The 15000-nt window shown below is 40.6% G+C and overlaps 1 protein-coding gene across 1 annotated transcript in view; it reads right to left on the bottom strand.

Moving 5' to 3' along the window:
• The window catches only part of plxna3 (plexin A3), a 182182-nt gene that overhangs the window by 74980 nt on the left and 92202 nt on the right, over positions 1-15000 (bottom strand). The window contains exons 8-9 of the mRNA XM_080445057.1: positions 9225-9356; positions 1045-1145 (exon numbers count right to left, since the gene is read on the bottom strand). Of these exons, the coding sequence (XP_080301183.1) occupies positions 1045-1145; positions 9225-9356 (233 nt within the window). The remainder of the gene's footprint in view (positions 1-1044; positions 1146-9224; positions 9357-15000) is intronic.

The raw sequence follows: 15000 nt of genomic DNA, 5'->3' as shown, positions 1-15000 counted from the left end.
AACCGGGTCGATATAACACATTGATGAAGGGATGATGTCATTTTGCGTCATGTGATACAGACTCCAAAGTTTTGAGCTGCGATATGAGGCGCATGTGGAGACTGGATGGTTTCTTGGATTGATCAAAGTGCTCGTTCATTGCTTTGTGTTTGTTGCATTAAATGCACTGATGCCATGTGATCAGTGCACGTTGGGACACACCCTGGGTAGATCCATTGGTCTTTGCACATGTTTCAATAGATTAACCATTGCGTGACGACAAAGGCCTTTGTGCGAACGCTGTGTCACAGGTGTTAGGAGTCAGTGGTGGAAAAAGTGCTTTTTGGTGTAAAATTGTGAAACCCATTCAATCTGGAAATGCATCTCTGACTGTCATTTAAGATTTCTTTGGCTATTCAAAAATAGCAGATCTACAAGCTCATAGCGCGGCACTCTCGGTGCCGCGCTATGAGCTTGTAGATCTGCTATTTTTGAAAAATCATGAACATTTGTGCAAATATTCGATAATTTTTTGGCAAACATTTGTAACTCAAATCTTTGCTTCTGGGGGTCCCTGGAACTCAATATTTTACAAATGTTCACTTAAAATAAAATATATATATATAGCAGATCTACAAGTTCATAGCCGCGCTATAAGCTTGTATATCTGCTATTTTTGAATAGCCCAAAGAAATCTTAAAATGACACAGATGATGCTTTCCTGGTCTTAAAGAGTTAATTCTGTCACCTACTGTACTTTCACAAATGTACTGAAAATTAACCAGTCAATGTATGCAACAAAAAAAAAGACGTCATTGTTGTGTACTTTTTTGTATTGCAATGTTGTCTACGTTTATTTAATAACATAATAATAAATAATAAAAATAATAAACAAATAAGCAAATGTTTTTTTCATTTGGCCAAGATGGCCAATTGACATTCCAGTGGCTCACTGGCGGGTAAATGGCGGTTAATGGAAACCGTGTGTACAGCATGTGATGTGATGACATGTCAGAGGTTTTAGCGTGTTGGGTATGTAAATGCATGTAAATGAGTTGAACTTACTTGTTATGGAGAACACACCATCCACAGTGGGGGTCCCCGGACCCCAGACAAGTGCTACAGCTGCTGTACTGGTCACAACTCTCTACCGGGAGTCTGGTTACCTGTATGCACACGCACACACACACACACACACACACACACACACACACACACACACACACACACACATATCAGACTATTGGTCTTGACTGTAAAGGCATTAGTGACATCGTTGTCAACTTAGAGACCAACAAAATCAATTTAAATGAAATGGATGAGAGGCTGTGTGTGTGTGTGTGTGTGTGTGTGTGTGTGTGTGTGTGTGTGTGTGTGTGTGTGTGTGTGTGTGTGTGTGTGTGTGTGTGTGTGTGTGGATTATGTCAGTTAATATTGATTAGCTGAATATTAATTATTAAACATCAGTGGAAGCCTCTGACAGAGTTCAGATTCTGTCATCACTGTGTGTGTGTGTGTGTGTGTGTGTGTGTGTGTGTGTGTGTGTGTGTGTGTGTGTGTGTGTGTGTGTGTGAGAGAGAGAGAGAGAGAGCATGCGGGGGTAGATATTAATAGGTGTTAATTAGTTAGTTATTGAGTTATGTACTAATCATGTAATGTATCATTTCTCTATTAGTGCCACATAGAGATTCTCTCTCTCTCTCTCTCTCTCTCTCTCTCTCTCTCCTCTCAGAGAGTGCAAACATTCAACAGAGTAATATCTCAGTGATCAGTCCTGTCTGTTAGCAATAAAACATTATAATCATACAAATCCCCAAAAGTGCAAGAGTGTGTGTGTGTGTGTGTGTGTGTGTGTGTGTCTGTGTGTGTGTGTTTATGAAATACTGCAGTGAAATGAATCCAGTTTTGTTTTGCTGAAGTAGAACAAAAATCTCTCTCACTTTCTGCTCGTCTCTCTCTCTCTCCATTCATCAAATTAGCTCCTTATTAAGATTTCACGCACGCACGCACGCACGCACGCACGCACGCACGCACGCACGCACGCACGCACGCACGCACGCACGCACGCACGCACGCACGCACGCACGCACGCACGCACGCACGCACGCACGCACGCACGCAAAATGCATCTTCAATAAAATGTGTTTATTCATCAATCAACAGCAATCATGACACGTGCGTCATATTTCTATTACAATACTAAAATGCTGTTTTAATTATACTCTTTTACAACTCAATACATGATTACCGTCACTTCATATCCTGCCTGCCTTTTACAACATACAACCACACTTCAGCTGTGTGTGTGTGTGTGTGTGTGGGGGTGTGTGTGTGTGTGTGTGTGTGTGTGTGTGTGTGTGTGTGTGTGTGTGTAGTCAGCTGCACAGGAACTAAACGTTTTTGAACAAAACTCTTTCCTCTCAAAGGTCTAATAAGAGTTTAATAGAAAGTCTCACAAGAGACACGCGCGCACACACACACACACACACACACACAGTGCATCATTCATCCAGCTGAATTACATTCATTTGCAGCTTCCTCTCTGCAGATGTTAAAACAATGTGTGTGTGTGTGTGTGTGTGTGTGTGTGTGTGTGTGTGTGTGTGTGTGTGTGTGTGTGTGAAAAGGGATTCAGAGAGTGAGGGACAAAAGAGAGAGAGAAATGAGGATTATGGCAGTGAGAATGAGTGTGTGCATGCATGCACGTGTGCATCTATCTGTGTGTGTGTGTGTGTGTGTGTGTGTGTGTGTGTGTGTGTGTGTGTGTGTGTGTGTTAACTGGGACAGTGTTGTCGCAGTAGAATACAGAATGCAGCTTAACGCAATTGTCTCTTACTCTCACTCCAATTGGCTTAATTGATATCAGATGGTTGTCATAATCATATACAGTTACTGTATTGTCATAATCATATACAGTTACTGTATTGTCATAATCATATACAGTTACTGTATCGTCATAATCATATACAGTTACTGTATTGTCATAATCATATACAGTTACTGTATTGTCAAGATCATTATAGTTACATCCATCCAAAAAGAATGCACCAAGTACGGTGCAACTCAGGTCTGTTTTACTAAGTAAAACAGACTGAAGTGAGCGTTAGTGGCAGTGGTGGAAAAAGTGCTCACATTTTTTACTTAAGTAAAAGTATCAATACTGCAATGTAGAAATACTCTGTTACAAGTAAAAGTCCGGCATTCAAAATTGACTTGAGTAAAAGCACAAAAGCATTGGTGTCCAAAAGTATAAAGTACTCATTAATCAGAATGGCCCATTTTACAAGTTTTCAAATGTAAAAATCTTTTGAAAATAGCCGATCTACAAGCTCACAATGAGTCGCATCGCGACGCATTGTGAGCTTGTAGATCGGCTATTTTCAAATGGCCGAAATGTACAGTATATAGGGCTGACGTCGTTACTGTATGCTTTGTAATAATAATCAAAATCTACAAAGTAACTATTAACTAAAGTTTTAAAATAATTGTAGTGGAGTAAAAGTACAATATTTGCCTCTGAGATGTAGTGGAGTAGAAGTAAAAGTACAGAAAACTGGAAATACTCCAGTAAAGTAAAAATACCTCAAAATTGTACTTAAGTACAGTACTTGAGTAAATGTATTTAGTTACTTTACACCATTGGTTAGTGGTAAAAAAAACATTTCTGATAAATGATTATCGGTCTGTAGACTATGTACTATGAAGCAAGCTCAAACTACCCAGAATAACGATATATTTCAGGATGTGAGTTTCACTAACCGTTAACAATAAGGCAATCAGTCTAAAGAGGTGCTTATCAACTCCTCGCCAGCCCAGCTCTCCCGTAATCTGAACTATGATTCAACGGTAATCACAATCATTTTCCTATCAGTGATTACGCTACGTCTGATTGGGTAACCATTGTCTCCAATCAGGCAGCGCTGTAACCGCCAGCACTTGGTGCCAAAAACGCTATTTCGAGAGCAGTGGTATAAAGTAACTAAGTACATTTACTCAAGTACTGTACTTAAGTACAATTTTGAGGTACTTTTACTTTACTGGAGTATTTCCAATTGTCTATACTTTTACTTCTACTCCACTACATCTCAGAGGCAAATATTGTACTTTTACTCCACTACAATTATTTGAAAACTTTAGTTACTAGTTACTTTGCAGATATACATTATTACATTATAAAACATACATTAACCACTTTAGCCTTATGTTATACCTCTGCTATTTGAAAATAGCGATGCGACGTGCTGTGAGCTTGTAGATCTGCTATTTTCAAACATTTTGGTACTGTTACTTTTAGTACTTTAGGTACATTTTCATACCATTACTTTTGTACTTTTACTGAAGTAAATTTAGAATTCCGGACTTTTCCTTGTAACAGAGTACTTCTACATTGCAGTATTGATACTTTTACTTATAAAACGTTTGAGTACTTTTGCCACCTCTGATCGTGAGTGCTGTGTCGCGTGACGCACGTGTGATCATTACCATGCGTATACGGGGAAATTAGGTGGCTCTGCGGGCACAAGTCACACGTTTGATGTACCGCAGTGTATGAATTTTGAAACGATTTACCCCCCATAGTGTGTGTGTGTGTGTGTGTGTGTGTGTGTGTGTGTGTGTGTGTGTGTGTGTGTGTGTGTGTGTGTGTGTGTGTGTGTGTGTGTGTGTGTGTGTGTGTGTGTGTGTGTGTGTCTCTCATACTGTGGCAAGCAGAAAACACACAGTGCATTTTTAAACTGGGACAGTGTTGTCGCAGTATAATACACTGCAGCTTAACGCGACTGTCTCTCTCACTTCAATTCAATTGGCTTCATGGCTGTGATCAAAACTGGCCAATTTTGATCACAGCCCAGCGATCGCACAAAGGCCTTTGTCGTCACGCCAATGGTGAATTTATTGAAAAATGTGCAAAGACCAATGCATTTACCCAGGGTGTGTCCACCGTGCACTGATCACATGGCATCAGTGCATTTAATGCAACAACACAAAGCAATGAAGGAGCACTTTGATCCAAGAAGCCAATTGCATTCAAATAACGGCAGTCGGGTAAAAAGTACAGTATTTTCCTCTGAGATGGAGATGGATCTGATATCAATTAATTAAGCCAGTTGAATTGAAGTGAGAGTAAGAGACAGTTGCATTAAGCTGCATTCTACTACTATTTAACTCATTGAGTGCCAGATTATTATAATTTTTTTAAACGTTTGGAAATTCTGGCACTCAATTGTACTACCTATGAGTATGTAAAAGAACAAAAACGAATAAACAAAAAATATTTCTATATTATGTTGTCCCAGTGCCAGAGTTTTCAAAGTAAAAAAAAAGTGCTTAGGAAGCGAGATACAGCCTTTTTCAGTTATATGTTAAACAAGGAGTGGATGGAGCTGCAAATCTTCAGATAATGATATCTTGGGTTCTGAACATTTTTTTTACATTTTTTTCAAAAACACGTCAAACACGTCATTGGCACGTTGCGCCATAGTGGTAAAAACACGTGTTTAATGGCACTCAATGAGTTAATAGTTACAGTATAGAGCACCGAAGTCTGACGTAATCTATGCATCCTACCTGGGTCATGTTTTTTTCCCCCCATTCTGAATTCCCATAGATTTGTTTAATCGCGTCAAAATAAGAACTGTGTTCCAAAAATAAACAAATGACCCCAGCGGTTTGACTCTTATGGATATGAAGCATCAACTGACGGTGAGAAAACAATAATGTTACTTCCACCGAATTAGTAAAATTTTTGCCAGAAACAGACTGTATCAAATATGAGTGACTGACTATCATAAACGATACAGAGCCACCTCCCTGACAATATCGCAGAGACAGTTTGGTTATTTTTGGACCCACAATTCTTATATGAGACGATTCTAAGATGACCCCATGTTATTATCCATAGAGACATTATACTTCCACAACCCAGGGGACGGACGAGTGACGTCAGGACTTCTGTCCTCTATAGTCATGATCATATAGTTCATATAGCGATAAAAAGTCAACCTAAAGTTTGTCGGACTATTGGGACGTCGGAATAATGGGAGGTGGGCATTATGAGCAGACTCCAGACAGGGACGTTTTTAGGCTACCAAAACAAACAGTGAAAACACCTAAATGCAGCGAAAGGACAAAGTGTTTGTGAAGGTAAACACCACCACACTGCTCCAGTGGCTGAATACCAGCAGGGATATGGCACATACTATGCCTTTAACCCATTGAGACCTGAAGCCGATTCTACATGTCTCCTAAATCTCGTATGTTGTAAAAACGTATGTTTCTATATCAGTGGTGCTCAATCTTTTTCATGTCAAGGACCCCCAAAATGATATGTATTTGGCCGCGGACCCCCATCAAAATGTGTTGTTCCAGGGGCCCCCCAGAAGCAAAGATTTGAGTTAAGAATGTGTGCTTTAAAAAAAAATATATATATATTCAAAGATTTGCACACATTTTCACGATTTTTCAAAAATAGCAGATCTACAAGCTCGTAGCGCGGCACTCGGTGCCGCGCTATGAGCTTGTATATCTGCTATTTTTGAATAGCCTAAGTGTAAAATAAAACTTTTAGCTCAAATCAAAAAATGACACAGTTCCAGGTCTTAATGGGTTAAGGTCCCTACTAGCTCTGGTCTAAGAAATGTCTTCTGATGACCTGTCAGAAAAGCCCTTTTTTGTAGTTATAACTTATACACTATCAGAAGAAAGTTCTTATGAGGGATGGAGCATGTAGTCGCTTTTAAAGTACTTTCATAATCATTTAGAGTTCCAGTACTTTTATATCAAATGATTTTGTGAAGTTTCATTCCTCTGCTGGAGTAAATGGATCTCCGAGAGGGCTCACTCCACTCCCTGGCTAAAATCACATTCACATCACATATTTGCAGTGGTGTAAAGTAACTAAGTACATTTACTCAAGTACTGTACTTAAGTACAATTTTGAGCTACTTTTACTTTACTGGAGTATTTCCAATTGTCTACATACTTTTACTTCACTCCACTACATCTCAGAGGCAAATATTGTACTTTTACTCCACTACAATTATTTGAAAACTTTAGTTACTAGTTACTTTGCAGATATAAATGATTACATTATAAAATATACATTTACCACTTTAGCCCTATTTTGTACCTAGGCTATTTGAATATAGCAGATCTACAAGCTTGTGGATCTGCTATTTTCAAACATTTTAGTACTTTTACTTTTGGTACTTTAAGTATATTTTGATGCCAATACTTTTGTACTTTTACTCAAGTACATTTTGAATTCCGGACTTTTACTTGTAACAGAGTACTTCTACATTGCAGTATTGATACTTTTACTTAAGTAAAACATTTGAGTACGGCAATATGCAGCACTGCATATTTGTCATGGCCAAAAAAAACTAATGATTCTAAACAGCCTTGAAAGTCTAAGCTCCCCTCATTAAGTCAGAGGTGTCATCTTAAGACTGATCTCTGCTTTAACTCCCACATTAACAAGGTGACCAAAGACAGCCTTTCTTTCATCTACAGAAACATTGGTGCAGGTTCATGTTTTATCTCAGCAGGGATGCCCAAAAACTGATGCATGCTTTTTTTTCCTCCCCCAAGTGGACTTGACTTTATACTGCAGTGCACTCTGTGCTGGTGGGCTCCACAAGAAGTCTTTAGAGGCTCCAACTCATTCTACATTCTGCTGCTAGGATACTGAGAAGAACTGGAGGGCGAGAGCCCACCACACCAGTCTTAGCTCCAACGCATGCACTCAGGAGACCTCTTCATGTGTGCCTTTGGACACATAAGCACACTTTCTGCACTTTTTACATTCATGCACTCTATATCAGTGGTTCTCAAAGTGGGGTCCGGGGACCCCCAGGGGTCCTTGAGGTAGTTCCAGGGGGTCCCCAGCTAAATGATGGCTAGTAAGTAACCAAATGGACCCTTATGGGTCTAACTCTGAGAGTGTACAAATGGAACCAAATGGACCCTAACGGGTTCCATTTGTACACTCTCAGAGTTAAATGAACATTAATTTTACAATATAAATTGGGGTCCCAGAGATAGAAATGCCATTAAATGGGGGTCCATAGCCTAACGCATGTCAAACTGGGGGTCCTTGAAATTAAAATGGTTGAGAATCACTGCTAGAGCCGTAAAAAGTCTTCTCTTATGGGGGTCCCTGAGGCATATCTTTTGAAATGGGGGTCCGCGGGCTAATAAGTGTCAAGTTGAGGGTCCTTGACGTGAAAAAGTTTGAGAACGACTGCTCTACATGACTTCATACACTAAGGACCGCAATAGAAACCAGCCGTAAGCTTTTTTTTACATTATCCTTTTGATTATTGTGGGTCATTGTGGGATGTTGTTTTGTTTTTTTCATGATCAATGAATATCAACCCATCAATCAATACCCTGAGTTGACTTAAAGTTGAAGTCCTTCTACTGGTTTTTAAAGCACTAAAATGGGCTGGGACCAGCCTACCCCACTGACATTACAATGTAGGCATTTAGCAGACGCGCTTAATCCAGAGCGATTAACAGTAAGCAAGGTAAACACGGGGTAATACATCAAATGCATACAATTAGTCATCTAGGATCATAGGTAAACCAATAACCTATCATCAGTCTAAACAGTATGATATCCAAAAAGAAATAATCTTTACATTGAAACTATACACACTAGGCCAGGTCTACAAATGACCCTGGCAGCATTCTACATAACATACTATCTAGATTTTAGCCTTTTGCATAATCCTGCAAGGTCGTCAAGGCTACGGCAAGTGCTACGTGCTGAGGTGGAGTCTGAAGAGGTGAGTCTTCAGATTACGGCGGAAGATTAGGAGTGGGTCTGCAGTTCTAACTGCAATGGGGAGTTCGTTCCACAGTTTGGGAGCCGGAAGGGAGAAGAGTCTGGGACGTGTTTTTAATCTTTTCTTTCTCTTTTTTTATTTTCCCGTACTGTACAGCACTTTGAGCTGCATTCTGGTGTATGAAAAGTCCATTATATAGAGTTACAATAATGTCATGATATTTACAGTATTGATATATATCATGATCATATAAATTGGTTAAAGTTATGATCATATACAGTTCAAGTACAATTATCATGTAGAGTGTGTGTGTGTGTGTGTGTGTGTGTGTGTGTGTGTGTGTGTGTGTGTGTGTGTGTGTGTGTGTGTGTGTGTGTGTGTGTGTGTGTGTGTGTGTGTGTGTGTGTGTGTGTGTGTGCGCACATGTGCGTGTGTGTGTGTGTGTGTGTGTGCGTGTACCTGTTTGTTACTCAGCAGATAGATGTATTGGTGGTCAGGACTGAACACCATGTCTCTGAGGATGGGTTTGCCCTCCACCACGGTCACTGTCTCATACAGCAACGCATTCTGGGTAATCCCATCAACGCGGATCTGAAACAAAAACACACACATGTTTAGGTTAGTTTTAGGTTTCAATGCATAATGCTGACAATATATTAAGTAAGGAGTTCTATTAAGAGCAGTGGCTCTCAAAATGTGTGTCCGGGGACCCTAAGAATTGTTTGACGGGGTTCTAAAATGGACCCTTCCAGGTCTGTAACGCTGAGAGTGTAACAAATGGAACCAAATGTTTTTAGATATGTTATGATATGTATTTAGGCCAAATACATATCATTATCGTTGTTGTTTGGTTGCTATATCAGTGGTGCTCCAACTTTTTCCATGTCAAGGACCCCCAAAATTATATGTATTTGGCCACACGGACCCCCATCTCAAAATATTTTGTTGCAGGGAGCCCCAGAAGCAAATATTGGCGTTAAAAATGTTCACTTAAAAAAAATAAAAAAAAAATAATAATAATAATAATAATAATAATAATAATAATAATAAAAAAAAAAAAATATATATATATATATATATAAATATATATATATATACATATATATATATATATATATATAGCCAAATAAATCTAAAATGACACAGATGCGTTCCCGGTCTTAATAAAAATTAAAAATAAAGTTTGAGAAAGACTGCATTAGAGAAGAACGGTTCTCTGAGTGGTGTTATGTAAAACATATCACAGATGCTTTATGGGTAGAAAACACAAGACAGAAACAGCATCCCCCAAATGTCCCAAAAACACTCTCTCCTGCTACCCACTCTGAACACCCCCCCCCCCCCCCCGCCTCTCTGTGACCTAGAAAAACTAGACACAAAGAGAGGAGTGACGAAGGACAGAATGGATTGGAGACGAGCGTTAGACGATAAGAGAGGGAGGAGGAGGAAGGAGAGAGAGAATGAAAGAGAGAGGAGAGGAGAGGAGGGGAGGTCAGTGAGGACACTCAGACATGGTCAGTGTGTTAATTGGCTGGCGGCTCGTTAAGCAGCCGGGGTTAATTAGAAACGACGGTCTGGTCTCACAACACTGGAGGTGGTAAACTCCGTGGTAAACACACATGCACACACTCTGCCTTTAACTACACACACACACACACACACACACACACACACACACACACAGTTCCATCCAGACGCTAACGATCTATCGTTAGCTAACGAGCTTCCGTCAGCGCTGAGATTCCCCCCAAAATCCTGTGATCCTAAACAGCTTTCCATGCAGAGGACAGAGGACTCCCATATAGCTAGAGCCTCTAGCTGCTGCTACCCCACTGTAGACCAATTATCTGTTGACAAACATTGAAGACTGGTGCTGGTTGCATGTCATCAAATCACAACACCCCCCCCCCCCCCCCCCCCCCTCAAACCTGTTGTTTTGAGGTGCTGCGGGTTTTCGGTTCATTCACCGTCCTGTGTTTTTAGGCTGGTGAGACGCTCCTGAGGGAGAGACGCCGGGAAGTGATTCATACTTTTATCGCGTGAGGGTGTCGCACGCAGAGAACATCAGATCTACAAGCTCAGAACGTGCCGCGTTCTGAGCTTGTAGATCTGCTATTCTCGGCGAGCACCACCATAGCGCGACGGAGCATCTAAGTTAGGCTTGAAAATAGCTTTAAAGAAACATGTCAATCATTCTGCTGATAAACTACTTAAAACCCTCTACACCAAATCTATTTGCCGAAAATAGCCGATCGAGCTTGTAGATCGGCTTTCTTCACCAAGTGTTTGTCCCAGAATAGAGACACTATTATTACTACCCTCTGTCTGTGTGTCCAGCCTTGAGGAGAGGAGAGGAGAGGAGAGGAGAGGAGAGGAGAGGAGAGGAGAGGAGAGGAGAGGAGGGGAGGGGAGGGGAGGGGAGGGGAGGGGAGAGGAGAGGAGAGGAGAGGAGAGGAATACAGAACCACTGAAAGACGAGATGAGGGGAAGAGGAGAAAATAACAGAGGAGCCAAGAGGAGAGGATGAATGGAAAGAGGAAGAGAGCAATAAAGAAGAATAGAAAGAGAATGGAGTGACAGAGGAAGTGTGATCTGACCCCTAAACCTCCAGGAATCGAACCCACAACACCTGCTTTGTTCTACATCAGCTAGCACACACACATGCAAATGTGCACACGCACACACACACACACACACACACACATACACACATGGACACACACACACACACAAAGCTTCTTTGCTGTCTAGCCTGGGGGCTGTCTCACTCATTAACTACTAACCTCTCTGACACACACACACACACACACACACCCTGAGGTGGTCTATGTGAACCCAGCTCTGACCTGTGAACTTACTAACCTCTCAACCCAGAGATCTACAAAACTGTCCATTCTATTGTGTGTGTGTGTGTGTGTGTGTGTGTGTGTGTGTGTGTGTGTGTGTGTGTGTGTGTGTGTGTGTGTGTGTGTGTGTGTGTGTGTGTGTGTGTGTGTGTGTGTGTGTGTGCGTGCGTGCGTGCGTGCGTGCGTGCGTGCGTGCGTGCGTGCGTGCGTGCGTGCGTGCGTGCGTGCGTGCGTGCGTGCGTGCGTGCGTGTCCAAGTGTTGTGTGTGTGTGTGTTTTCTTCATGAAGTCATTTTATGGTCATCGTTTGGCCTTGTTGGAATGTTAAATCCTGATTTATCGTTCGTCGCACGTCGGGGTCACGTGCTGAAAACAGATCTACAAGCTCACAACAACACGTCACGACAGAGTATAAATCAAGCGGAAGAACTGTTCACCACTGAGTTGTTTTGAAGAAATTTGCAATGGAGCTTTGTTAGAGCCTCGTTGTGTGATTTGTGGACGTAGAAACTGTATCATGAGGAAATGACAGTGAGTAGATAATTGTATTTTGGAGTGAACTGTCCCTTTAACCTCTGAAACCCTATAGTTGACCCCCAGGCGTTGTGATCTTGTAGATCGTCTATTTTCGCAGGATGTTTGCCCCAGAATAGGGTCTTGCGTAGCCTCTCCACCTACTGATGCGCATGGTCATATCTAAATGTAACGAATTGTGCTAAAACTGGGTGGAAACAATTAGTAAATACATTCAAATAATAATAATAGCATCACAGAAACGGCAAAGACTTCATGTTGCTGTGATGTGACAATAAAAGGTGATTCTGATCAGCATTGGTTTTCAAAGCAGTGGGCTTAGGGTTGTTACTCCTACCAAACAAGGCAAAGACATGGCTTTCTTTTACACTTTTGTAGTACTTCAAAACATCAATTATTCATAAAATATAAAGGCCCTCAGTTGTGGAACTCTCTAGACTCATCACTAAAGTCATCACTGTCCTTGCCAATATTTAAGAATTAAAAAATAAATAAAGTTGGAAGTGGTTAAAATGTCTCAACACAGATTATCGTCAGTTCAGTATTATTATCAACAGCTTTTATAGACACACTGCTTCATGTCAACCTGTCAAACTGTGTTGCATTGATTGATTGATTGATTGATTGATGTCTGATAGGTTGATTGATTCAGGAAACTGTGACCGTCTCTACGATCACAACTGATCAACGCCAATCAAAGTGATTGATAATGTGTCAGCTAATCAACACAATCAATCTCTGGTATTGTCTAACATCGCCAAGGATGTGTGTGTGTGTGTGTGCTTGTGTGCGTGCGTGTGTGCGTGCGTGCGTGCGTGCGTGCGTGCGTGCGTGCGTGTGTGTGTCTCTCTTCAATAAGTGTTTTCATTCAGGGTGTATAAACACAGGAAATTAGGTCATCCGGACAGGAAGTGACTGTTAAGGGTCTTGCTTTAGAACCTGACAGCATGGCTGATGGCTCTGACGATAAATTATATTACACACACACACACACAAAAGTTGTGTTTACACTACAATACTACTATATTGACGGGTAAGAAATGAACATAATTTGCCAGCATAGTCATTCACACATTGCCCTCCTTACCATCATGTAAAGTAGGTTACACACCAAACTGTTTTTGTCCAGACTACTACAGACTGTAAGTCGAAATGAAGTCGGGAGGTCAGTCGGTTGAAAGGTGTAAAAAAATAAATAAATGCTGGATGCAACTCTTACTGTCTCCACACGGCTAACAATATGGCTTGATGTTTGCTTTTCACTAACACACACATGATTAGATCATTTTAAGAAATCAACCGTGTACACACAGCACACACTACAACGGACTTTAGGCCACACTTTCCAACACTTATCGGTTTGGTGTGTCGCTGCCTTAACTGTAAGAACCAAAAACCACCAAAAGCCCAGTAGCCCTACACTTCAACACAATGGGACACACTGTGGCATCACTTAGATACGTAGGAATAGAAAAGGTACAGCTGCCACGCAGAAGTGGAGATATTATCCACAACCTCCTCCACAGAAAGGAGGCCTATTAGATCTAAACCCGCACACTGCAGGCCGATGGGCTAAATGAGGACTATGACCCATCAGCGTTTCTGAAAACCTTTTTATGTCTGGACTCAAATAGCTGGACAGTGCTTTTCTTCATGTTACGATGACTTTACTGTTTTTTAACCAGACTGTCTTATGGATTCAATGAATATTATGGTTCTCTATTATGTATTCACCATGGATTGTTGCCCCTTTGTCCTTTAATGTGCCTCTAAGGTACCTCGATTATAGTTCTTCCTCACCTTTATTACTGAATGTGCTCTTTGTGCCCCTAGAGCAGATTGCTAACCCTTCAAGCACTGTAGTACTAAAACTAAACTCATTTTATTCTTAACCCATTAAGACCTGAAGCCGATTCTACAAATGTCTTCTAAATCCCAACAGTTTTCTGAAAAACGTATGTTTCTATATCAGTGGTGCTCAAACATTTTCATATCAAGGACCCCCAAAATGATATGTATTTGGCCGCGGACCCCCATCTCAAAATATTTAGTTCCCAGAAGCAAAGATTTGAGTTAAAAATGTTCGCTTTAAAAGAATATATATTCAAAGATTCGCACACATTTTCATGATTTTTCAAAAATAGCAGATCTACAAGCTCATAGCGCGGCACTCGGTGCCACGCTATGAGCTTGTAGATCTGCTATTTTTAAATAGCCAAAGTGTAAAATAATGCTTTTTAGCTCAAATCAAAAAGTGACACAGATCAGGTCTTAATGGGTAATTTTTTTTTTTTTAAATCGTAAAACAATTGTAAAACCTAATAAAAAATATTAAAAAATGCAAACAATGTCTAGCTAACATGTCTTTATACTTGTATGTCATGTTGTGGGATTTCCACAATAGCGATTATTGATTTAATTGTCATTTATTCATTCACAGATTGGTGTTCAAAGTAATCTACTGTACTCCTGCCCTATAGTCATGTGTTGTTGCTCATTACCATATAAGGGCGGTGGGTCACTAATGATGTCATAGAAACGTTGTGTACCCTGGAATGTCAAACATTTTAAATAAACAAAACGCTGAGGAGCAACGCTGTTGTGCAGAGCAGACGTCTATTATGTTATACTGCCTTAACTGTTCCCACAAGAGATTAATGTAACGGCTACAGTACTTAATACATGGTGCTATAGATGCATCTATAAGCATGAGAGAGCAGCCATTAGGGGATGATAAAATATGTGTATGGAACAAACACTAACGATAAATATCCATCTGCTGGCTGGCAGCAGACAGGCTAATTTAACTTTAATCTAACAGAGAGTTCATTTAACTCTCTGCTATGTCAGCGTCTC

This window comes from Gymnoscopelus braueri (genome assembly GCF_963280865.1).
Source record: "Gymnoscopelus braueri genome assembly, chromosome: 12".
NCBI lineage: Eukaryota > Metazoa > Chordata > Actinopteri > Myctophiformes > Myctophidae > Gymnoscopelus > Gymnoscopelus braueri.
Note: the sequence above shows the minus strand (reverse complement) of the source record. Positions and strands in the feature narration are given on the sequence as shown.